Source organism: Anomalospiza imberbis, chromosome 18 (assembly GCF_031753505.1).
Source record: "Anomalospiza imberbis isolate Cuckoo-Finch-1a 21T00152 chromosome 18, ASM3175350v1, whole genome shotgun sequence".
NCBI classification, from domain to species: Eukaryota; Metazoa; Chordata; class Aves; order Passeriformes; family Viduidae; genus Anomalospiza; species Anomalospiza imberbis.
Genome location: NC_089698.1, coordinates 8,102,902 through 8,127,955, shown reverse-complemented (window position 1 = coordinate 8,127,955; position 25,054 = coordinate 8,102,902). Strand labels below are relative to the sequence as shown.

The 25,054-nt window shown below is 41.6% G+C and overlaps 1 protein-coding gene and 1 long non-coding RNA gene across 3 annotated transcripts; one reads left to right on the top strand and one right to left on the bottom strand.

Moving 5' to 3' along the window:
• The first annotated feature begins 841 nt into the window (after positions 1-841).
• On the top strand, positions 842-22,956 carry YPEL1 (yippee like 1). Of its 2 annotated transcripts, none has more exons than XM_068208850.1 (5): positions 842-1,217; positions 4,820-5,102; positions 16,032-16,075; positions 17,463-17,571; positions 18,515-22,956. In XM_068208850.1, the coding sequence occupies exons 2-5, from the start codon at positions 4,986-4,988 to the stop codon at positions 18,602-18,604; spliced, it is 360 nt and encodes a 119-aa protein (XP_068064951.1). In that variant the 5' UTR covers positions 842-1,217; positions 4,820-4,985; the 3' UTR covers positions 18,605-22,956. The 2 variants fall into 2 exon arrangements, with proteins under 2 accessions (XP_068064951.1, XP_068064952.1); XM_068208851.1 differs by lacking the exon at positions 842-1,217 and adding an exon at positions 1,729-1,866.
• On the bottom strand, positions 5,473-17,466 carry LOC137484744 (uncharacterized). The gene is made up of 2 exons (XR_011005004.1): positions 11,091-17,466; positions 5,473-7,469 (listed from the first exon to the last, which is right to left on the bottom strand). It is a non-coding gene; the product is annotated as an uncharacterized lncRNA (long non-coding RNA).
• Positions 22,957-25,054: the final 2,098 nt, after the last annotated feature.

Sequence of the window (25,054 nt, the reverse complement as noted above, 5' to 3'; positions counted from 1 at the left end):
CATTGCCAAAAGACCTCAAATACTTGGGAAACTGCTTGTATGTGAGTTGTGTTTTGGCTCCCTAATGCTGAAAATTGTTCTTTTACACCGTAAAACCTGTGTATTTTTTCTCTATAAGCGATGAGCTTTCCGCAAACTCTCTCTCTGGAATCAAGTGCTTCAACCGATCCCCCTTGTCTTTCAGCCTCTAACTGGCCTTTTTTTCCTTTATGTTTTTTCTACAGCATTCAAGTTTTACCAGACTAGTGCCACCTCCCGGGGTTTTACTAAATCCTGCAGAAACGCGGAGGACAAATGCTTTCTGGTGTGGAAACGCACTCTGAGCAATCCGACATAGGCGATTGCAGCGTTTTCACGTGGAAACCGCACCCGGCGATGGAACCATAAACCGAGCCGGCTGCTTCGGCGGGGGCTCTGTTACCTGGCGGTCGTTCCGTTCGCGCTCCCGTCCCGCCGCTTCTCCCCTCAGGGCCGGGCCCGCCTCAGCCGCCGGCAGCGCGGCCCAAGGGCCGGGGGCGGGGTCCGCCGGGGGCGGGGCCAGCCGGGGGGCGGGGCCATACGGGGGCGGGGCCCGACGGGGGCGGAGCCAGCTCCCCCGACACGCCCCCCCGCCTGCGCTGCGGCCCCGCCCCCGCCCCGCGGCCCCGTTCCCCGCCCCCCCCGCACAAAGCCGGGGGCGAGGGAGGGGCGGGGCGCGCGCCGCTGCTGCCCGCCCCCCCGGAGAGAGGCGGGGCCGGGCGCGCGGGCGCGAGGCCGCGCGGCGATTGGCTGGCGGCAGCGGGGGGAGCGCGTTTAACGGCCGCTGCGCCCCCGGGCCGGGGCAAAGCAAAACAAAGGCGGCGGCGGCGGCGGGAGCGGGAGCCCGGGCGGAGCGCACGGCACCGGCACGGCACCATGCCTCGGCCGCCCCTCGGCCCGCAGCGCGGCAGACGCGCGCCCGACCCCCGTCTATGACCCCCCCCCCCCCCCCCCCCCGCTCCCCCTCGGTGGCCGCCGCCGAGACGGTACCTTCGAGGCGAGGGAAGCCGTCGTGTCCCCCCACCCCTCCCTTGATCGCCCCTTCTTTGTTTTTCGGTGAAGGCCCGGCGCGGAGCTCTCGCTGCCCGCCGCGCAAGGACCGGGGGTCCCGCCTTCCCTCCTACCCGTGGCCCCTAAGGGAGAGGGGCCCGGGGGCTGCTCGGAGCCCGGGCTGGGAGCGGAGTCGGCGCGGCGCAGCGGTGAGTACCGAGCGGGTGGGAAGCGGCCCCTCCTCCCTGTGCTGGGATTTATTTTTTTGGAGGGCTGGGGAGGGTTATGGGCGGAAGGCGGCTGCGAGAGGGGATCCGTGCTGCGCCCCGGACGGGGGTGGGGGCCGCCGTCTCCCGTGTGCGCCAGGCCACCGAGACAACTTTGCTGGCGGGAGGAGGCTCGGGCGCTATTTATAGCGCCTGGAAATGACGGCAGCGCTGTCTGCCCGCAGCCTTCTCGGTGCGGGGCGGGTAAGCGCGGTTTACATAATTGAGGGGGGGCGAAGCTGAGCTCGGCGCGCCGGGAGCGGTGGGGTCCCCCCGCGCTCTCACCCGCGCCGCGCGGGGCCGGGAGCCGTGGGTTTCTGCACGGAGCTGGCGGCCCGAGCAGCGCTGAGGCCGTGTTCGGGTGGCCGCGCGGCCGCGCCGGTGGCCAGAGCGGGGCACGAGCCCCTGTCCTGCTGGAATCGCTGCGGGGGTTACAGAAAACGCGACGGCGTCACCCACCCCGGTAGCTTCGTGCCCAGGCGTGAGAGAGGAAGCGGCTTGAAAGGCGCACGGCCAGCGGCTCCCTCCCGCCGGGGGAGCGGGGTGTCAGCCGGCAACTTTCTCCGCGCTTATTTTCTCCTGTTATTTCCTGGTATGTAAAAGTGAAAATGAGGCTCCTGTGGCTCAGTCTTTAACTTGGAGGTTTTTCCCTGCTGGAGTAAGCTCACCGTAGGTTACTGACAGTGCGCGCACAGGACGCGTCCAGCTTTTTGCAGCCGCTCAAAGGCTCTTTGAGCGTATTTCATGTCGCTTCTTCCGTAGAGCCCCGCAGGAACGACGGAGAGGCCGGTTCCTGACGCACCTCCTGCCGTGCCACGCGCGGGATCCCCGCTTGCGGCCGGCAGCCGCCGTTTCCCCGGCGGCGCGGGGCCCGTGCGGGGCCGCCCCCCCGCCACGCTCATCGGGGTGTTTGTTTACACATCCGGGACCCGCGCGGGGCGGGGCCGCCCCCGCCCCGCCCCGGTGGCGTCACGGGCGGCGGGACGGGGCCGCTGTTCGCCCAGCCCGGGCGGCTTCGGGCTTCGGGGCGGCCCCGGCAGGAGGGCGGAGATCGCCGTGCGCGGCTCCTGCGGCCGGGACAGCCCCTGGGCCCTGCGCTGGTAGGTGCGAACACAAGGAGGGCTTCAGGAGACGCACGTGTCTTTGCGCAGGACCAGAGCACGGGCTGTGCTGCCCAAAGAACGGGAGTAGTTCGTTGGGGTTTTTGCTCTGTTCTGTGCGGAGTAATCAGCAGCAGCTCGAGGAACTGCTCGTAACTACGAGAGGGGAAGTGAGGCAGTGTTTATTCACCATTGTTAGAGCCAGCTAGGAAATGGATTGTTTTGAATTGTGCCTGTAACGGCGCAGGCAGTCTGTGGCTCCTATGGTGTGTATCAAACAGAGCAGTATCAAATACAGTTTTGTTAAATCGGCCTTGGAAATATTTTAATCTCTATAGTTGAAGAACCTGGTATATTGAATCTGGAAAAGTCCAGATTGCCTTTAGAAGTGTGAATTAAAAACACTTCTAGGAATGCCCTGAAGAAAAATATTTTCCTTTTATGTTCTAGAGCACAGAATTGCTAAGGTTAGAAAAGATCTCTGAAGTAATTGAGTTCAGCTATTAACCCAGGTCTGCCAAGGCCACCACTAAGCCACATCCCCAAGTGCCACATTTACACCTACTGAACTTCTTCGAGGATTGAACTAGTGTTTCAATTACTGATGGAAAGGGTTTAATTTAAGCCAAAGTCAAAAACGTCTTAGCATGTGGTGCCTTTCATTCTGAAATCCTGTTTTGTTCTGGTTTTGTCTATTTCTGTTAACCTAAATAGGATCTGTATCTAACATTGAGTTCAAACAGGGAATTCAACAGAAACCTCATGTTCTTAGATTACTTTTCTTATATATCTTACTTCTAATAAATGGGGTTTCATATCTAGCTGTTCTACATGAGCGAACTGTTTTCTGCAAATAATGTAATTATTCTTCCCTGTGCAGTTGTAATTTAATTATCTTGGGACACTAAGTATATATTTGTTTAAATTGCTATTAATATTAATGTCCTACTCTTCATGCCAAATCAGTTAATATTTCAAACATATAAATATATCACTTATCAAATGTTTTCCCAGTCATTCTCATGTGTAGATCCATGCTTTGGATGACAGCTTGTTCCCATTGTTGCTTTATTTTTTTTGCTTGCCTGTGGTGTTACGTGTCTTGTTTGTAGCTTTTCTCTGCCTTTGCAGTTCTTTGTGTAAGAACTGTTCTTCTAGCAAGTTGTTCAGTAGTGTTTTCTCCTGCTTAAGATTAAAAAATATTTAAACCGAAACCCCTTGAAGTTTTGCTGTGCTTGTCTGATGGGCTAGCCCTGCTGTACAGATTGCTTTCTCAAGACTTCTTTTGAAGCAGTGACTGCTTCCTATAAACAGACTTTGTGGCTTGCACTATCTGCTCTAGCTGTGTAACCAGTATGCTATTGCTCGAAGAGTGGTTAGTGCTGCCCTGCACACAGTTTACAACTGTGGTAACTCATGTGCATGCTCTTAGCTGGATCAGCAAACTGTAAATTCTTGATGATGTCTCTCATTTCTGATTGTGCTATTGACCTACTCGGGCAGTCACCTGACAGCTGATGACATAAGTTGACTGTGCCGTGTTTGGAGCGCTCATTAGCATGGTGCATACAGAGCCTGGGAGCTGCTGCCTCTGACAGACCAGGAGATGTTATCAGTGTTTAGCATCTGTTTTGTTTTCAGGCAAACTAAAAAGGTTTGCTTTCCAGCACAGCAGAAGGCTCTGGCGTGCTCTGACATGTAACATCTCTGAAATGCACGCTGAGGATTAAGGATGCAGTTGGGTGTTCTCTGTGCAGAATTTAGCTTCAGTATCAGATTGTGGGCTTGGTCGCTTCCATTAAGGCTATTCTGGTACAGTGAGGAAGTACCTCATTAGCTTTGATCAAGACACCAGTCAAGAAGGTCTTTGCCTAAAGGCATAATTCTGCAGAGCTTGAAAGAGTAGTCGGGATCAGATCCCTGAATAGGGTGGCAGCGTCTTACTTGGTGTTTGACTTAAAGCCAGATGTGATCCTGCAAGACTTTTGCTGAAAACCAAAGTGCAAATATATGAAATATATTGATTGTTGGACAGAACAAGTTGCTTTCCTTGTTGCTCACTGTATTGGAACTGACCATTAGAACTTCAAAGGCAATTAACTTCCTCTCATTCCCTACCTTTTTAGTGTGATTTTCTGCATGGATGTCTTTAGGAGTACACCTGGTATAATATAGAAAGTGCTTGTGTTTCGTGGAGAACTGTTTGAATCTCGTCCCTCATTAGAAGTGTGATGGAGTAGAAGCCATTAGTGGAACAGAACTGCTTTTTGCTGTGTTGAATGGAACTTGAACTGTGCAGTTCCTTAGAAAAAGAGGCCTGTAGTGCAGCCAGGCTCCAGTTATTTGCTCCAAATAATGCTTTGCTTTATGGCTGGACTTGTTGAATAACAAGTTAACTCTGGTCTTGTTGTAAGCTGCTAATTGTTCTGCTCTCTTCACCTACAGGTTGTGACTGTTTCTCTTCTGTCATTTGTGTGGAAAGTGCCACACACACTCCAGAACAACAACGGCTTTTGCTTGCATATTCCAGTGTTTCTTTTGTCAGCGAGTTCAGCAAAGTTGTAATTCTTCAAGTGCCAGCCCTGAGCTGAGTGAGGAGCCACCAGCAGAGATGGTAAAAATGACAAAATCAAAAACGTTCCAGGCTTACCTGCCAAACTGTCATCGGACCTACAGCTGTATCCACTGCAGAGCCCATCTCGCCAATCACGATGAATTGATCTCCAAGGCAAGTGGTTTCTTTAGAGACCTCATGAATTATTTCTTAACCAAAATAGTTGTCACTGTGACACCACTGCCAGTAGATAAGGGATGCAAATTGATGCATACTTGAAAATATCTTCCCTGGGTTCACTCTTTGGTCATACATGTTGTGTACTAAGAACTGGATGTATTCTGGAAGCTTCTGAATGTGACATAAAGGTTGATCTAATATATTCCCCATGTTAACAACCTGTGTCTGCTGTCAGGTGGGTACTGTTTGTGAGCTGTTGTATCTGAAAAGTCTGCTAAGGAAAACTAGCAGAAGAAGCATGGATCTCTGGGTAGGGAATTATTCTGGTTATGGTTATTCCAGATAGACATTTCTTTTGACTCTGTTGGACTGAAGGTCACAAAACTGTCTGTTTTCAGGGTGTCCCACTTGTGTTACGGAATTTTTAAACACACTTTTACTGTCTACCAGCTCCTAAGGAATATGATTAGCCAGAGGTGTTCAAAATAGTTGGACTATCTGGGCTTAGAGAATAGGTGGAACCTTGAAACAGGCTAGGCCTGCCCTTCTTCCCTGTTGCTAGAAGAAACCAAGACTCGTAATGTATGAAATATGTAGGAAAGCTTGAAGTTTGGGATAAGTACTTGACAGACTGGTTTATTCTTTGCTTCAAAAACTCCTGATTAAATTACTCTTTATGCTGTCATGGAGAAAACACTTCAGTTGCTTTTCAAACTTTTTAATACAAAATGTTCTCTTTTTAACTGTTTTGTCAAATAAAGTTAGCTTTAAAGAGTCTGACACTAACTAAAGTTCTCTGTTGCTCCTGCCTGTTTGTGTGTTCAGCAGCACTCAGGTGATGCTGCTATTCAGTGCTGAAGAGATGGGAGGGCTTGAAAATGCTGTAGCTTCTGAATTTGGGTTTTCTTTGGGTGAGGAGAACGTATACCTGCTTGCTTATCCAAGGGCTATCAGGCAATAACGGGTTTTCAAGATACAATTTTTTCCTTTTACTTGATTTTTTTTTTTCATGTTGATTTCAGAATATGAGTATAAGAGGCCTTTTTGGCACCACTGGATTCTAAATTACAGACACTCAGAGTTTCATTATTCACTTCATGTTCTGGGCCAAAAAACACTGGGATGGCTTAATCTTTCCTGAACTTCAGGTTGTAGATACTTAAAAGAAGAAAGAAACTCTTTTTTTGCTGTGTCTCTCAGCATGTATTAATTCATTGAGAAAATGCAATCCAAGCACATACTTAATAGGAAGCTCTTCTTTTTGTGGACTTAGATTTTTGCATGCCAATGCCAACTAAGCTGCCACTGTTGCTACGTGAGCCAGTTTTCTCCGAGGGCTCAGGAGCTTTGGTCAGCAGAATACTTCAAATGTGTTAAGCACATCATGTGTTCATTTTACAGCTTTGTAAATGATTTCAAATGTTAAGATTCAAATTTTCAATTCAAAGAAAACATAGAGGACTCTTCAAAAATACCTAGTAAATACAAATAATTGCTTTTGTTTCTAATGGTGTTGGGAAGGGTGTTAGAGGTGGATTCTGCTTGATTTCTGGCTTCCTTAATTTTTGATGGAGACACTTTACAAAAATATTTGTACTTACAGGTTGACCATATGCTTATTTGACAGCTGATTCATATTTTGTCATTTTAAGGTTTCTTAACCATATTTTATTGTCTAAATCTGTATGGTAAAAGAGAAATGCATTTAAATGTGTGGTATATTTTTGTATGCTTTTAAAATAAAAAGAACATTTGTCTTCTATTGTACTTGTATTTGGGACATAGCTTTGGAAAACGCATCTTTCTGAGGCTGAAGCTTTACATAATCCAGCATGGGAGAAGTTCTTCTGATGGGAACAACTGCAAAGCAATAGATAGACTTGGATCATTTAAAGGATCATTAAAAATAAGTACACCTGGCCCTGGGGAGGGTGAGGAGTGCAAATCAATTTTGATTTTTTTTCTGAACTGCTCTTAAAGTGCCTTTATTGAGGCACATTATATTCAATGAACTGAGGTTAGTGAGAGAGATTATTTTTTGACATATCTAGAATCCTAGTTACTGTAACTTTTCAGATGCAGGAAAATCCCAAACAAGCATAAACCAACCTGAAGTGTGTAGGAAGCTGATTCTATACCATTGAAAGTTTCCAAATAACAGTGTGGTTCCTGGGCTGGTTTGGATTTATTGATGGAGTAGAGACAGACTGTTCAACCTGACCTCCCCCCCACTGCCTTGAAGGCCTAAAAAGCTAAAGCTCTGTGTTACATTCTCTAAATACAATTTTTGGTTGTAGATTCTCACTTCATTCCAAATGCTTCCTGTACCATTTCATGTCAGAACCCAGTGCCTCAACTTCTCTGCAGCAGATAAAGGCAAACAGTATTTACTTAATGTCTGGCCATAGCTGCTTCCTTTGGGGGCTGTCCCTCACCCCATCTTTTCTGGGTACACGGTGGTTGTTTCTTCCTCATGTGTGGTCAGGGAAAATGAACCAAAATGTGTGGTGCACTTCTAATTTAAAGCAGCTCCAACTGGCTTTCTAATGTGCTTTGAGGTATAAGAATTTATTATACCTGACACTGTAGTGGTTTTTGACTTGAAGTTGAAAACCTATGCTGTGAACTGAGTGGTGTTTCTCTTAAATGTTGGTCTGTCATGGAAAAGCAAAAATTGCTGCATATTTCTGTCAGTCATCCCTTTGATTCTGATCCTAAGAATCTCTGACTTCAATACAGATTCGCAGTTCTTCTGCTTTTGAGAACTGTTGATGCCAATTGTCTGACAAGGATGGCAGCATACACGAATCACCTTTTCATTTTATTTCTGTTTTGTTTGAGCAGCAGGATCTCTTTCTTGCCCTGGAATGAATCACAAAGCTCTCTTTTTCTTGTGCTCTTGCTGGTGATAAAATGGTAACCAAGAGTCTTGGTAATGGTTTAGAAATAATAATATAGATTAATGAGACAGGACAAAAAATGTGTTACCTGCTCAAGTGAATTCACATGTGGTTTTAGTTTTCTCTGCAGCTGTGAAAGGACTCTGTGTGTTGCCCAGTACTGAAATCAACATGATGTTAGTGGTTAGAACATATACTTCTAGAGGTTTTCACTCTGTTATAACCTTATTTTCTGCAGCTGGGGAGGAGCCTGGGGAAGGGGAAGGCATGGGAAGCGGGCTGGTTGAGATTAGGATCCCCAGACTGGGAGGTCATTGGCAGTAGAGGTAATGACAAACGTTATTTTGTACAGCTGGACACATGCACACCTGTATGAACAGTTGCCATAACAATTTATAACTCCCAGGTTATCTTGGGGTAACCGTTGATTTGAAGGATACACAGAAGGAGAACTAATAAACTGTAGGTGACTTTTAATTGAAGTAAGTGTAAGTTTGAGGTGGTGTCAGGTGCACCTTAGAGGTGACTGATTTGCATTGCCAACAGGTCTGTGAGTGCTGGAGGTTCTCTTTCTTTGCTGAAGACTTCAGTCTGTCAGGATGTTAAAGTATTTTTTTAAAATGCTATGAGAAGGAGTAAACCATCACTACACTGGGATATGTTCACAAGATGGGGAAGAACCTATGGCTTTTTAAAATTTCTTTTAAAGAGGCAAATATTTTTAAAATCATATCCTGCCATGACTGTAGGCACAGAAGAGAAAGTAAACTATGAGCAAACAACCACAGGTCTTAATGAAGAGCAAGCCAAGGAGCTGATGCCATAGGAAGCAATTAGTGGACTTAAAATTGATACTTCATGGATTTAAGATGTTCAAACAGCACATAAAAAGTGATCAAACAGTGTATGTTAATAATTTTAAAAATCCAAAACTAATTTAATTTTTAGAAACTTCTGCAAGACTCCTTGAAGTACAGGGGAGGTTGCCACTTGTGTGGACTAAATAAAATGTTATATATTTGCTGCTTTTGGAGCAGTTCTGGAATAAGTTTTGTGGAAGGCCTGACTGAAGGAGCTTTCTTTTGATTTGTTAGGTAATAGTAGGAAATGTGCAGTGATTATTAAGAGCAGTTAATTTTATAGGAGATAAATGTTACTTGAAGAGCAGAAGTTCCAAAGCACTTGAGAGTGGCTTGTACCTGCTAAATTCCAATAATTGTTTAGAAATTCAGGAATGATCCACCAAATTACAAAAAAAAAAAAAAATAATAGAATTTTGGAATCTGTTGGATATAATGCAAAGGATAATATTTTGTCACTCAAGGCTGACCTGCTTGAAAGACTGTTGAAGCATCTTATAGTGTGCCTTAATTCTGGGAATGGAGAGAATTTGGATTACTTTGTATAGATGACTGTATAAATACTGTCACTTTCTTCTGTCTTATTCATTGCCAAGCATATCTGACCAGAGGGGGAAAAAGTCATGTGAAGTCACAGACAAGACTAGATGTGTCAATATTTTCAAGAATGAGTTCTGCAGAAAGGTATATACATATATATGTAACTGTCACTGACTGCATTGGGAAATCCTTGCACCTTCTGAGTGAAATAATGATCTTGGTGGTTAAGTTTAGTTCTCCAAGGCATTCAGTATGATTGCTCTTCCATTATTGATGAGAAGGAAGAGTCTTAAGCCTAAATAGATGCTAAAACATTTTTAGCCTTGTTTAGCAATCTGTGGTTTTGTCCTCCACTGTTTAACTGATGAGATCAAGAGGAATTTTTTTAAAGGGTTTATTGTCTTAAGTAAATATGCTGTGCTTAGCTTGGTTCAATTTGTAATCCTCCTTTGCTTATGATATAATGAGTATTTAGAAAGATAGATGGGCCTGTTTTATGTATGTTTGAAGGCTGTTTTTGTTCCCTCACTAATTTCATAAATATTCTGGTGATAATTTTTTTCTTCAAGAAGCTTCTAGTTTTTTGGGTTCATTTTTTTCTTCTGGGGAAAAAAGTTTTTGAAAGAGAAGTAATCTTTGCAAAACATCCAAGACTAGATTTGAAAGCTTAAAGGAGTTGGGAAGTGTTCTACTCTGTGTATTTTGAAATAATTATTTCTGAAATCCATTCAAGAAGCTGCATAGGTCAAGATAACTTGTCCTGCCTGACAAAGTCTTCACTTTGGGGAAATAACATTTGCCAGATTTACAGGCATGCAGTTTTTGGGGTAGAATTTTTTAAGGCTCTTCTCTACATATTGAACGTTGTAACTTCATTTATCAAATTCAGTAAATACTTGAAATGAACTTTTAAAAAAAATCATATTTATCATGGAGTCTTCTAGAAGTTGCCTAGGATGCAGCTGGGCAGCAGCACCTCTGATGGTCTGCTTTATCAAGGAGTTGGATGTGAGGGAAACACCAAATGGAGCAAATGGGGTTTTTGCCGATAATTTTTTTTGTCTGTACCTTATGTTGAATTCAGTTTTCTGAATTTATGTTTTAGGTCTTGAAGAGAGGATATCCTTACACTCTCTGATGCATCTTGCTGAGGAGATAATTTCACACATTAGAGCACTTCTGTTTCTGGTTTACTTTAAGAATGCTGCCCCTAACAAGTACAATTTTCTGTATTTCTCAAATTTGCTTATTTGTCCAGAGAACTGATTCAGCTTGATCTATCTTAGCTTGTAAAGGGAGCTCCAGCAAATGAAAGGAAATTAAATCAGATGAATATTTAATATTTTATTTCTGTTTCAAGTAGCTTGCAGACACTGGTAATGCCCCTGTGATTTGCTCAGAATAATGCCTGCCTTGCCCCCAGTACATGCTAAGATAGCAGTTTCCCTGGATATTTGTTGTAGAGCATGATCTCTAGCCATGCAATCTAATCCCATCTCTGGGGAATAATTGATGGCATAAGCTTTTCAGTAGCACCCCTTCCCCCACCCATGCCTTCAGCTGTGCCTTAGGGCAGTAAATACATATTCTGCTTGACTGATATTTCCTTTCCTCCTGGGTAAAACAGCTGATCCTGGTGGTTAGAGGTAAGGGTGGGTTTAACTTACAAGCATAGATCATACCTAATTCTGCATGTGTGTACAAGTGAAGCATGTATAAAGCTTCTTTACTGCATCATGTATCAGTGATAGAGGTCTGTCAGATGACTTGAAAAGATCCTAGTTCCAAACTGTTCTTGCAGGTGACTTCACTGTAGTTTGTAAGCACAGTTGGACATTATTGCTGATACTGTTAGGTGTTCTGGATACTTTCAGCTGTGCTGAAACAATAAAACATGGTACATCTGGCACATTCTTCTGTATAAATGGGTAGCTGGTCAAAGGTACGGATTTTCTGAGGAATAATTTAACTCATAAGTCCATGCAGTATTATTAATTGAGGACCATGAAAAACCAGCCTTATAGCAAGTTTAAAGTTCAACTGCAGATATTAGTGGGACTGATAAATTACCCAGCTTCTAAGTGAAAATCCTGGTTGCTGTGAGTCATTATTGATGAGAGTTGGTCACACTTGCCACTCTCTTCTAATTCCTCTCTACTGGGTAAGACATATTTAAGACTCAGTTTGAATAGAATGTTCTGCTTCAGTTTTGATTTATGTATAGTGCTCGTGATCTTGGGAGTGCTGAGCAAATGTTCAGTTAAATGCACAGTTAAAGTTTGTTTGCATAGGTGATGTTTATTCTATTGAAGAGTGGTTTGTCTGAAGACTGGTTTGAACAGTTGTGCCTGTTAGTCCTTGACGCTGCCATTTAAGGTACTTTGTTTCATTTTCTTGGAAGAGTTGACACACAAGGTGTTCAACCTGTCAGTCCCTTAAAATTCTTATCAGTATAACTGAATCATACAGTACAGAGTGTGAGAAACCTAGTGCTGGTAAAAACAAATGTTCAGTATTAATTTTTTTCTAGTTATGCAAAATATTCTGTTTATAGCCAAGTTACAAGCTTAGCAAGCAGCTCAAGCACCAAACCGAGTCATCTTCTTTTCATTGCTAGTAGTAGAATGCATCAGAAAGTAGAACTGTGATAATGAGTCATTCTTACCCCAATAAGAGAATGCATCCGTGACAGATGTATACTTTTTTGTGATGTTCGAATACAGTTTTGGGGAAAAAAATGTCAGCTGTTCACGTGAAGAAGAAACCGACTGCCAAGTGCTGACAAGAGACTGATAAGAAAAATTAGAAGGCATGGGAATTTAAAAATGGATATCCTTGCTGTGCTTTTATTGCAGTCAGTGTATAGGAGTTCTGCATGGCTGGACGGCACACCATTCAATGCTCAGTGAAACACAGGGGATGTGGTTGGGCACTGGTTTTAAAGGGAAGTCTGAGTTGCCTGGACCCACGTTCTGTGTTCCAGAATGGAGTTACACAAGTTGCTGCAGGTTCCTGTCGAGTTACCTGGCTGATGTAAACATGGAGGGACTTGCTCTTTGCTTGCTCTTTGCAGCTGGGCAAGGAAACAAGTGTTCTGTGGCGTGTAAATACAATCCTTAGCCTCTAAACATGAGTGTAGGTAAGAAAAGACGGTATCAAATGAATCAGTCATACTCTGGGAATGGGAAGCAAGGCTGGAATGGAGGAGCTTTTCACAGTGACATCTTTGTGAACGCACTTTCTTTCTAAAACCACTGTCACAGGAAAAGATTCTGTGTTGCTTCTCCCTCCACTCAACCTTGATAATCCTAAAAATTAGAAGGTAACGGCCATTTCTGAGGGAAAATAAGCCTAGGAGAGAGTACAGTATGTCTAGAGCAACAAAGCAAAGGGTGCAAAAATAGTCAAGTCATCTTTAAAAATATATTAGGAAAAGAAAAGCAACTAAAGCAGTGCTTTCCAACCACTGGTTTGTATTTCATTTGGCTTGAATTTTTTTTCAGCTTATGAAACAAGAGAGGGGAATAGCTGCTTTTTGTGCTATTCCTGGCATCCTGTTACTGCCCTCTGCTTAATTTTGAAAAATGCAGGGTCAAAGGAGAGCTTTTATTAGGTGATACTAAGTCAAGACTAAACATAAACTTGGCAGAAATAATTGCATAAGATTGTTCAGATCTCCTGACTCTTGTTTTTTTCTGGAGTCTTTTTTTTCTTCCCCAGCCTGCCAGGGAACTTCAGGTATGGCATATAAGTAGTTTAAAAATTATTATATAGGACCAGACAAAAAAACACCCAACCCACTGCATTAATTTATATGTGATTGGTGTGTGTAATTACATATAAATAGAGAAACAGGCACACGATATTAGTGAGTATTTCTTGGTGCTGTTTGAAAAAAGGTTTGTGAATTCTAATTCACAACATGGGGTTTTTAAAGCAAGGGGAAATGGCTGCAACTTCTTTAATTTTAAGAATTTTTACAGTAGTTTAACCAAGTATCATGGTCATCATGGCTTTGGAAGTTCTTTTTAATAATTTTAGGTATGTGAAACAAGGAAGTTCTAGTTTTATGTTTACTTCATACTGAATAAGAGGATTTTTGAAGTGTTTCCTTTACATCTTAAATTTTGGAGTTGCACATCTGTAGTTTTCTCTAAATCAATGTGTTGTTTACCCAGGCTAGTTAGTCATTTGTTAATGGGCATTTTTAAGAGTCTTTATCTGAAGAGATTTTGTTTTCACCTGCAGTAAGCATTCTCTCTAGAGAGTCCTGGTTATTCTGTAGGAACTGCAGAGTGTAGGTCTGCACTACTCTGCCAGTTTTGTGATGTATGTTTAAGTATCTCAGGAGAACTGAACTAGTGGTGGGGTTTTTGTTTATCTTCAAGGCAGCTGTAAGGATAAATTACTTTCAGACAGAACTGTTCAGACTCTGTTCTCAACCTAGTCTCCTCTTTTCAGGGTCAGTCACACCTGAAGTTTCAGCTTTCACTGTTCTGCACTGCCTATCTGGTTTTCCTTGCCTGGTGAAACACAAGACTTGTAGTTCTGGCTGATGGAGACAGTACTTTTGTCTTTGCTAAAGGTAGAACCTCTAGAATCACTGAGGTTGGGAAAGACCTGTAAGGTCATAAAGTCCAACCACAAACCCTACAGTGACAAGTCTACCACTAAACCATGTCCCCATGTGCCACATTTGTATCTATGGTGACTTCACCGCTGTCCTGGGTAGCCTGTTCAAATGCTTGACAACCCTTTTGGTGAAGAAATGTTTCCTGGTATCCAACCTAAACCTCCCCTGGTGCGACCTGAGGCCATTTCCTTTGGTCTTGTCACTTGTTAGGTGAGAGAAGAGACTGACCAAACCTTGCTACGACCTCCCTTCAAGTATTTGTGGAGAGCAGTAACATGTTCTCTCAATACTTCTTTTAAATGGCTGCTAAAATTATAAAATATTAGTGCTATAAACTGTTAGGTAGAATTTCTCATATTAAAGATTTTAGAAGTACATAAAGGCTGTATGTAACTACTCTGGCACTATTGCTACCCAGAGTAGTCCAGAGCCAGGGATTTCTTCAAACATTCTTTATTGCAGGTTTCATTTATATGCATTTTCCTTTTACAAGGTGGGGGGATTTTTTTGCACACTATTCTGAGTAATTAAAAGACAACAATTATTGCTGTTGTGTTGCTAGTTGGTAGAGTGGCAAAATACCTATTTTAATGTTGAGTGACTTGTAATGATATAATTAAATACGTGTCAGGAGAAGAATCCATTGCAGAAAGGACCTTTTGCCTGTGGTTTCATGCCTGGCATTACTAAAACCATGCTAAAGTATTCAGGTTGATATTTTCCTTCCAAAAACCTTCCATGTCGATCTAATGCAGGCTTCTGAAAAGCTGGTCTGTGATGTTCAACACTAGAACCACAGGGATTCTTAAAAACAATTGTACTTTCTCTGCATCATGGATAAAGTAATTGATTTTCTTTGAAAGTAGATCAGAGAATTTAAATGCTGGAAGAAAAAATGAATTAAGACAGTTTACAGGGGTTTTTTTTAATGGAATGCAGAAGGAAAGAGAGAAGAAAGGAAAACTCATTTCCAGTGTGATCCTGTTTGGATGAGAAAGAATGGCTGTGTCTCAATTACCAAGTAATTGAATGCAGAAGGAGCCAGATGAAAGCAGTGGTGTGTCTGACACAGGTTTGGAATGTTTTACCTGTGGCTGGCTCTGGTCTGCTCACAAGTTCTCCCAGGGTGTGTGCAGCTCACATCCTGAGCACAGGTTTGGGTCTGTGTCTGCATTAACATTGCTGAGTGCATGGAAGAAGAACTGCTGGTTTAGTTGGTTCAGAAGGATCAAGGGTGCAGTTCCCAGGCACTGAAACTGTTCCACAGGCCAAACCAGCCCCTAGTAAATGTGGCTGATTAGGGGTTTTAATTCAAAAATGTGCTACTGCTCTGAACTAAAACATTAATTTAGAACCAGCCAAGAAAGTCTAAGTGCCATTGTTTGTCCATCATTTATCAGGATTGTGAGAGGTTGGAAAGCATATGCCTGTGGCCAGGCTTTTGATGGTAACAGTCATCTTACTAAAATGAAGCTGAGCTTATCTGTGAATTATAAACTGATTGGATCCATTTCCTGAGTACAGTATGCTGGTTTTATGCTTGTCCAGAATTTCACTGCTCTTCTATCAAATGATGCAATTAAATTGAAATAAATAATCTTTTGGCTGCAGCAGGGGAAGACAGAGGAGAGATGAGAGTAATTCCCTTTGAGTTAAAAGCAGATTATTTCAATTAGCATGAAGGATGTATTGGAAAATGAGAATTGATACCTTGCAGAGGGTAGGAAAAAATTATGTTTTGCTTGCATTGTGGATGTTGAATTTTCAGCAATAGCACTTGACAAAGTAAAATAAAATCATTATCAAAAATCTAATGTAGATGAAAACTTGTCTGACCAGACTTTCCTATAAAGAACTAGTATGAAGTAATTAATCTGAAATAGTTTGTATCTGTTATCATTCTATGTTTACTTACATACCCTTCTGGAACTATTTTTTTGTTGGGTGGGGCTTGTGTTTTTTAATATGTGCATTTTTTTTTTTTATGCAGTCCTTCCAGGGAAGCCAGGGACGAGCCTACCTCTTCAATTCTGTGTAAGTATGTGGTTATGGTTCTGCACACCACCTGCAGAGTGTAACTTTGTGCTTCCCAAAGGGAAAGCAGTAAGAATTAACAGAGCTGTACTTTGCCCTGTTGTTTTAATGCTGGCTTTACTCACCAGCAGTAGTTATTAAAGAGCTACTGGGCTGATTCTGAAGCATTCCTTTGCACATATATTTTAAGTCATTCTGCTAAGAGCTGAAAGATTAGGGGAGTGTGTTAATGTGAAAATCCTTTTGTCTATGTAATGGTAGCTGTCTCGAGAGGAGCTGCCATTCTGAGATACTCCAGAAGTCACAAGATATTGAGTGACTAAATTTTCTTTAGACAACTCTACTGTGGTCTAAAGAATTTCCCAGTCTGACAGTTGGATACATTTACAGGTTAATGTTTCAGTAAACTTGGTACATCTTTAATGACCTTGAATATTGCAAATGTGCTAGAGGCAAAAGGTCTCTGTGATCTTATCAAGCCTAATATTTGCAATCTTAGGCATGTCCTTCCCTTGATAGGAGGCTCTTTGGATTTGTTAATGGGTGCGTTTTAAGTTTTTTATATACAGGATTGCATTTTTGTCTTTATTTTTCAGCAGTTTTTTGTGTTGCAGCATTTTGAAAAAGATACAGTTGAGTGTCCTGGTCTATTTTTGACCAGGATAATGGAACTGTAACTGCAAAGGATTTGATTACAGATCCTTGAGATTCTTTTAATATGTAGTCCTTCAGCGGGGACTTGGGATTTCTGCTAATATTCTAATAGGAAGAATTTGGTTCTACAGCAGCAAAAATAGCAAAATTTTTCTCATATTTAAAACTGTCTAAAAACTTGGTTTAGTCTTGCCTCTTGTTTTCTGCATAGACTCATCTGTGGAAAAACTGGCTTGATGCAGTACTTCAAGGGATGTTTTGTTTTGAAATTGCTGTTTGTTCATCAGAGCTTAGTCTGCTGATCTGCAGCAAAGAAATATTTATGAGGCTTTTTTCTTGCTGCTATTTTGGAGCTGGTTCTAAATTCAGCTCTTGGTGCTGATTCACTGCTACAGACTTCCATTAGAGAGGTCTCAAATAGTTTTTGAAGTAAAGCCTGAAACTGTAGAAGTGTCCAGTTACTGTGTAGTGTTCTGTTCTCTGGAAGTTTAACTATTTAGCTTGTCTTTGTTGCTGGCAGTGAGTATCACCAACAGGGACACCACAGCCACTTAAAAACAAAAAACAAACCCCTTTTTTCTTCCTGTCCCTCTGCTCAGTGTAACAGAGGAAGTTGCTTCTGCAGCATTGAATAAGTTAGGCTTAACCACTTTTTGTCTGCAGGAGAAAAGATGGGGAACAGTAAGAAAAGAAACACACTCATCTGTTAACATAATTTCTCCCTTTTTTTCAGGGTAAATGTGGGCTGTGGTCCAGCAGAGGAGAGAGTTCTTCTGACAGGTTTACATGCTGTAGCAGATATCTATTGTGAAAACTGTAAAACCACTCTTGGATGGAAATATGTAAGTAATAGACTTAAATCCTCAATAAATGTTTGCATGTTGAAGCACAGATGTTTGAGTAGCACCTTTGCTGATAGTTTATTTGAGTTAGCTCTGGTGGTTTTGTGTGCATCAGGCTCTAATGTAGTCTTGCTTCCTTGCATCTGCAGAAATGCTGTAGCAGATAATAACTTTATTCTGGACTGCAAATCAAGCATGAGTTATGTGTGCTGTTACAGCTATCTAATATTTCTGTATTTGATAATCTTTTTGCAAGACTCCCAAGCACACATGCACTAAACCAGGTGGGAGAAATTGTCAAAGTGAGTGTGTAGTGGCATGGATTGCAAAAGTTGGTTATGCAGCAAAAATATTAATTACAATAAACAGTACTGAACATATTACTCTGTTTACAAGTAATGTGGACTTGATCCTGTTGTTTGAAAATTTACCTGAGCGCTTGCAGCTGTGTTGCAAGTTTGAGGTTTTGAAAATCTTGAATTCTGGGTAGGATTTTCACTGATTGAGTGTAGCTTCAGATTTTAGAAGTTTTCCTAATGTGTTTCCTGTGATGATGAAAATAAAGGAGAACTTTTGAAGAGGTTTGCATTCCCTATTTTCATTACATCTGGGAATAAATAAATAAGATGTATAACATGCCATTTCCTAACCTTCACTTTAAAAAGCATTGAAATTCCCTAAGTAGAGAGAAAACATGGACAGTTCTACACCAAGATCTGTGCACTAGATCTACTGATTTCACTTGGAAGTTTGCTTCTGTTTCCTTCTCAATGCTTTTCAACCTCTCTTTTTTTCCCTTCCCTCTCCTTGCTCAGTGTTACCAATATGGGTTGTTAACTGTAATGGCTCCTGGTTTGTATTTTTATTGGAAGTTTGATGTTTAAAACACTTAATTTCCTGAACTTAATTCAGTGTTGCCTTGATATTTTTTTTTCCTTTCCAGGAACATGCTTTTGAGAGCAGTCAGAAATACAAAGAAGGAAAATTTATCATTGAACTTGCCCACATGATAAAAGACAATGGCTGGGAGTGAACCACAACCTTTTTCCTTCTGTTTGGACTATATTCTGTGGAACAGGCTTTACAAAGACTAATGCAAAGTAAAGGAAGAGCTTGGCTAGAGTGGCCCTGAGAATATCACTGAACTCTGAAACCTCACAAATGAGTGGTGTAGTGTAAGTGGCCATTTCAGGCCATGTTTGCCTTTTCTCCTTGTGTAAGTTCCCTCTTTTTGTACGTGTATTATTGTGTGAACAGTTGTTTTGGAACATTTTGGATGACCTTTTTCTAAACTCTCTCAGACTAGAGAAACAGTTCACTAATTGAAAACAGATTTTACTGGTTAGCATCTCTCTCTGACCTATGCCTTTAATGCTACTTCTGCTGTGCATGCTTCTTGCCTAAACACCTACACTCCAGTCCTGTAGAAGTTCTGTACCTGAGCAGTCTGAAAGAATGTATGGGATGGGGTGCTTTTTTATATGTAGCAATTTCTGATGTGTTTGGCAGTGAAGAGGATGCAGTGTTGTAGTTTTTAATTTCTTTTTTTCAATTTGAGTGTACCACAACCTATGTACATCTTGTAGGTGAATTGGTTAAAGGTACAGTGCTCACTTCAAAAAAGATTTCAATTGCACTGACTGAAGTTAGCAGGCCTCAAGTTGTTAGGAAAGGTTATGCCAGAGGTTTGGTATCTTAATGAAATAACATAGAAGGATTTTAAATCAATAATGCTATAGAATATGTTCCTTTAAGACCAACATGTTCCCTAAGGAGTTTACTGGATAAAAAAATTTATAAAACTATAGCTTGCAAGATTAAAAAAGACAGAAAAATATATGCATCTTCTATTTTGAAAAAATAAAAAATTAGTTGGTATATTAGGAAAAAAACAAAGTTTTGGTACTGTACCTTTGCCAGTAACAGGGACTTGTGCATCAGTAAAATTTTATGGCTGGTTCCATGTAACTCTATAGTCCTAATGCACTGGACAAAGAGGTTGATGTCAAGGAAACTTGTTGAAGTCTTCTGCTTCTGCTACATTTGAACAAAAATATTTATTTTTGTGAGAAATGGCCAGAGCCTATGACATGAAAATTAATATAGTAACTGTAGGAAAATGAGGGGTAATAAGAGGGAAGGGAAGTTTGACTTGTTTTTTCATAAAATAAAATAGGTAGATAGTTTTTAAAATTTGGGGGTGGGGAAAGGGTTTCCTGGTTTGCTGGCTAAATCATCCCCAAGTATCTTTTTATAATAAAAATTTATATGAATCTCACCTTCTCTTTTGTTCTCATGCTGTTTCTTTAATGGAATCAGTTAATGAGAGAAACTTCTGGAAAGTATATGCACAATATGAGCTGTTGGTATCTGTGTATGCAAACTGAGCAACTGTGAAAGAAACGCTCTACATAAATTTGCTAACTTCATTTTCAAATTAAACAGTCTCTACAGACTTTTTGTATGTTAATCCTTTTACTGCTTGAGGACAAACTGTTTGAAAAAAAATCCCTTTAACACTACATAAGTCCTATAACTGAACAATACAGAAGCCTTGCAATATGAAATCCCTTTCTCTCAATAACAATTCTAATATGGCACCTCTGAAATTAATCACAGGTGCTGCTGCTGCTGTTCTGTTTTTGGGAATCTCTCATAGGCTTTCTGAACTCTGCTGCACTTTAGAAATTGTCAGTCATGAAAAATTACGCCAATGGGTAGGGGCAATACAAATCTTTAAAACCAGCTTTCCAGTGTTTTTGTGGAGAGGAGGAGTGAGAGGAGCATTCTCCCAGGTGTACACATTCTCTGTGATGCAGGCTGGCTAAACTGCCTGCCAGATGTTGTCATGATTGATACCTATGAATTAAAAATGTAAGAATTGGAGAAGTAGTTCAAGCTGTTGGGTTTCAGTCCAGAGGCCTCAGGTAGTACAGTCGTTTGCACATTGCTACTTTGTGTTCACATCAGGTCTCATTTTTAACAATGTCATTGATGCAAGATGGGCTTGGGTGTTGCCTGTCCCCTGCTCTTTCTGACCTGGAATTCTTAGTATTTTGTTTTCCACCATTGCAATGTATGTTGCCAACAAGGAAGGCACTAAAACTTCTATCAGCAAAAAGTTTGTGTTGGCTTCTAAGTCCTGTTGCAATGTTGATACTTGTGAACAGCTTGTGTGAGGTTTGTGTATCTTTGGGTTTTTCTATTTCCTGGCTACAGACTTGCTGAGGCAGTACACTGGACTGAAGGCAAAAGTAATGTCTGGTTTTCCAGAGAGAGTTTAAGTTAAAGAAAATATGTAAAGTATTAAAGATTTTTCTCTCCAAAATTGGGGGCTTGGCTAGCTCTTGTTAATAAGGTAATGCTGTCTGTAATACACTCTTATTTGTAGAAATTCAACCTCTTTCTTCAGTGCATTATTTATATTTCAAACTGGACATTTTCACCAAAACCTTACTTAACTTTGATGCCAAAGGTTGGGACTTCAAGTGCTTAGCACATAAAGCTTCAGACTACTGGCATAAAGAGTTAATGACCTAAATGTAATGTTTATGGCTTTTAAGAGAACCAAACAAAGCAATATTCTTTTTGGTCTTTTATTAAGAGTGGGTTCTTAGAAGGAGTAAAGAGTAGAACTAGTACAGAATCACTATTTTATGCTGCCATGTAACAATTCTTGAGGCTCATTCTTTTGAGGGAATATGTGAATTTTCTTCCCATATTGTTTGGCAGCATCAATGATTATTTTTTTCTCCCTCATAAAGATATAGAGAATTCTTGTTATTGGTTTTGGTGAAAGTTGAATCCAGATAGCAATGACTGCTGGCTGATGTGAAGAGGTCAGTCTGGTCACTGAACCCTCCAGCAGTCATTTGAAAGAAAAATAAACTTACTTGAAAAAAATGTTAATAAAGCATTTTCCCTCTAACCAATTTTTGTAATATATTAAAGATTATATTTAAAGTTTGTATGTGTTTGCTCTGGGCAAGTTTACTTCCCCTCCAACTTGAGCACTTTTGTTACTTGTACTGGTTATTTTTGGTCTTAACATTTATTTTGTATTTTGTTTTTTATAAATTGTAACAAAAAGCTTTTGTGAACCTTTGTTTCTTGCTGGCTCTTTCTTGGACCAAATGAACTACTATGAGCTGGCTTAGAAGAAATGTTCATTGGGATGCATAGGAATTTGCTAGCAAAAATGTACATGTATTGAAAGTTTTTTCCACTGAACCTCTAAAGCGCCGTGCCTGTCCTAAGGTAATTAATCATAATTTGGTGTGACTTTAGTGATCTGACCACGTATTCTCTATCTAGGTCCAAAGTAATGGTTGTAACAATGGTTTTCCAGAACTGAGTCTGCCTCCAAACCCTAGAGTTTTTCTTTGGCTGGTTACTTTAAGTACCTTTTTGATTACTAAAAGGCAGTGCTGCCATGTATAAAAATCCTGTCACATTGCAAACTTGCTGTGGAATCAGCTGCAGAATTTGGTGAGGGATTGCTGACCTATTTGTTGAGGGATTGCTCAGCCTAACCACTCTTGCTGTATGCTTTTAGCGGCCTGGTATTCTTAATTTTATCTGCCAGTTAAAAGGGCCAGGATCCAAATTTCCCCTGTTGGTTGTAAGCTGTACAATGGCAAACTGTGTGAAGGAAGATTGTTATGGCTCCATCTTAATGTCCCAGTTGCAAGGCCCAGCATAATGACCAGTGTGGGTGGTGTGCCTTTGTGCTTGCAGTCCTTGGGAGAGGAGGAGGAACATCGGTTATGACATTTCTTTGAGTTAAGGACTGGCCGCAGAGGTTCCAACCGAGTCTCCACCCGTAACCAAAGGTCATCTGTATTTCCCACTGGTGGATCAGTGCAAGAGTTCCCCGAGGCTGGGTGCCAGGGTTGGTGGCCATGCACTTCCCTCCAAGTGCCGCTCGTAGGGCTCCTCCTGCCCGCTCATCTCAGCAGCCAGATTGCAGCAGCAGCAACCTCCAGACTCGCAGACCAAACTTCACTCATCTCCAGCCTTGGATATTGGCCATGAGAGGAAGAAGCTGTCAAATTATTGTTAAACTTTGTGGACACTTTATTGGACTTCACTGAGACTCATGTTAAGCCAACCAGCAGTATAAACACGTACTGGAAAAGGAACAGATGCTTCAGAGGTTTCTTTAAAAAGGACTGTTACAAGTGGTTTAAGGTCTAAAGCATGAGTCATAAATGGCAGTTGAGTTGTGCCTCATTGTTTCTTAAACTCTTTAAAACGCTTTCTTTTACAGGTGACATGGCTGTGTTGCTGTTTTGTCCTTGCAATACTGTACATCATTTGTTGTTTCACTATACTGTATCTATTCGAGGTATCACAATAAAAGCTTTCAATTGTTTTGTTGGGTTACCTGTTGGTTTTGTGCTCTTTTCTTGCTAATTGAGTTCTCAGGCTTTACCCTCTGGTAGGGCCAGAGAGAGAAGACAGTGCTCTTAGTTGCTCTTAAAAACGCGTAAATGGGTTGAATCTGATTTTTATGTCGTTTTAGGACTGCCACAAAACATTTGGGGTTTTTCCTTTCACATATCTTTCCAAAATACAGAAATTTGTGTTGCTACTCTTAGGGCTTTTGCCTATTTTGAACCAATTGTGGGACCTCTGCATAGTGAGAGTCAGTCTGGACAACCCCCAAAGCAAATCCTGAGAGGAACTGAAGTGTAGGTGTGCTTTTTGTTGTGTCAGTTTGATCAGCTGTAGACCTGAGGAGCACTCTGAGCACAGCACTCCCTCTGTTCATTCTGCTGTGGCTGGGAGGAACTCCTGTAGCTTCTCTGATCAGATTATTGGTCTTGTCAATGATATGATCCCTCTGGACTGCCTGGGGCTCAGAATGAAGTCATTCAGTGCACACTTACATGCTGTCTTCAATAATCCATCAATTCATCTAAACATAGTATTTCCATCTTGAGAAAATGGAAGATAGCCAGCTACCCTTTTCCTTATTCAAGTGCTGTCTTTGGGGCATGAAATAAGGATCTTTCCAGATACGAAAAAACCCTCAAACCCTAGGGATAAAATGGCATTTTATGTGAGATGTATGGTCTTCCTTGTATAAAAACCTACATTTTGACAGGATATAATTGAAGTAATAAAGATCCAAATAACAAGTATCTTTGGGATTTGAGATGTTCATAGTAACATCCCATTATATTTTGGTGTATCAGAGGGACTATAAAACACCAACTGTAAGCAACTGGCTTACCAGAACAATTTTGGCAATGTCAACTCCAGTGTTCTGTCTTACCAGCTGGAAAACACCAGGATATCTGACTTCCAGATAGACAAGGATGGGCAGATGCCTCATCTAAAGCCTGAGAACCTTCCATGAGAGGTCTTTTTGTCCCTGTTAAATTTCAGTAACTGGGCAGTGGTGTAGTTTGGGGTTCTCCCCCATGCCCCAAGTTCTGCAGCTCTGACTGGGGACAGCAGTAGGTCTGTAATGCTGGAGTCCAGGTAGCCTGAACTGGAAAACAGCCACAATTAGAGCTGAGTTTATCTTCTGGAGTCCTCTCCAGTTGGGTCACTGCCCATGTGAGATTCTTTCCACTTTTGTCTCTTCCTCTGCTCCCTGCCCTTGGCTCTGCCCCAGATGGGTCTGAGCAGGGAGTGAGCACCTGTGCTGCTGCTGGCACTCACCTCCAGCAGACACAGCAGCTGTGGCTGGACAAAGTAGTTCCTGGCTGTGAAGCAGCTCTGCTGAGCCATGGCACTGACAAGTATTAACTGTTTCTCCTCTAGCAGAGGCTGAGCTGTTCTCAGGGTTTGGCTCATTCATTTCTATAGTACTGCTGAATAAGATTTGAACTGAGGAGCTGAGGTGCTCTGTGATCCTGGTAGCAGTTTAATCTATGCTAACCTGATTGACTGAAGATTTTACTTAGTAAAGAGCACTCTAGAAAGCAGACAATACAGGTTTTTCAGTGTTTAATAAATTAATGAGTAGATTTTTCATGGTCTGATTTCTGTATTTTAATAGTAAGCATAGCTTAACTTTCTTTCTTGCCCAAATAGACTTTAGTGATTTCTAGTTTAAGCAAAAACAATGGCAGGGCCAAACTAGCCCTTTATTCAAAATGGGGTTTGCATTCTGACATTAAAACATGTACCTGTATGCAAAGTCCATTCTAGCATGGAATATCATGGCTCACCCTGTACCTGTAGGAAGGGTTGTGAATGTTATTTAATTTTCAGAACACCTTTTTGACATTATTAGCTATGATCATCTGCTTTCTTTTACACCTGATAGAAGTTAAAGTAGTTTTACAACATGAACAACACCATCCAGTTTGGGACCTGGAGCTGATGACAGAGCAGCAATACTGTATTGGGCGTCTGTAATGTTCTTCTTATGTTTCAAATGTTGTAGAGTTAAAACTCCAGAGGATTAAACTGCCTGATTACAGTAAAAGTTTTGGGATTTTTTTAGCTGTTGGTTGAGTGGCACTAA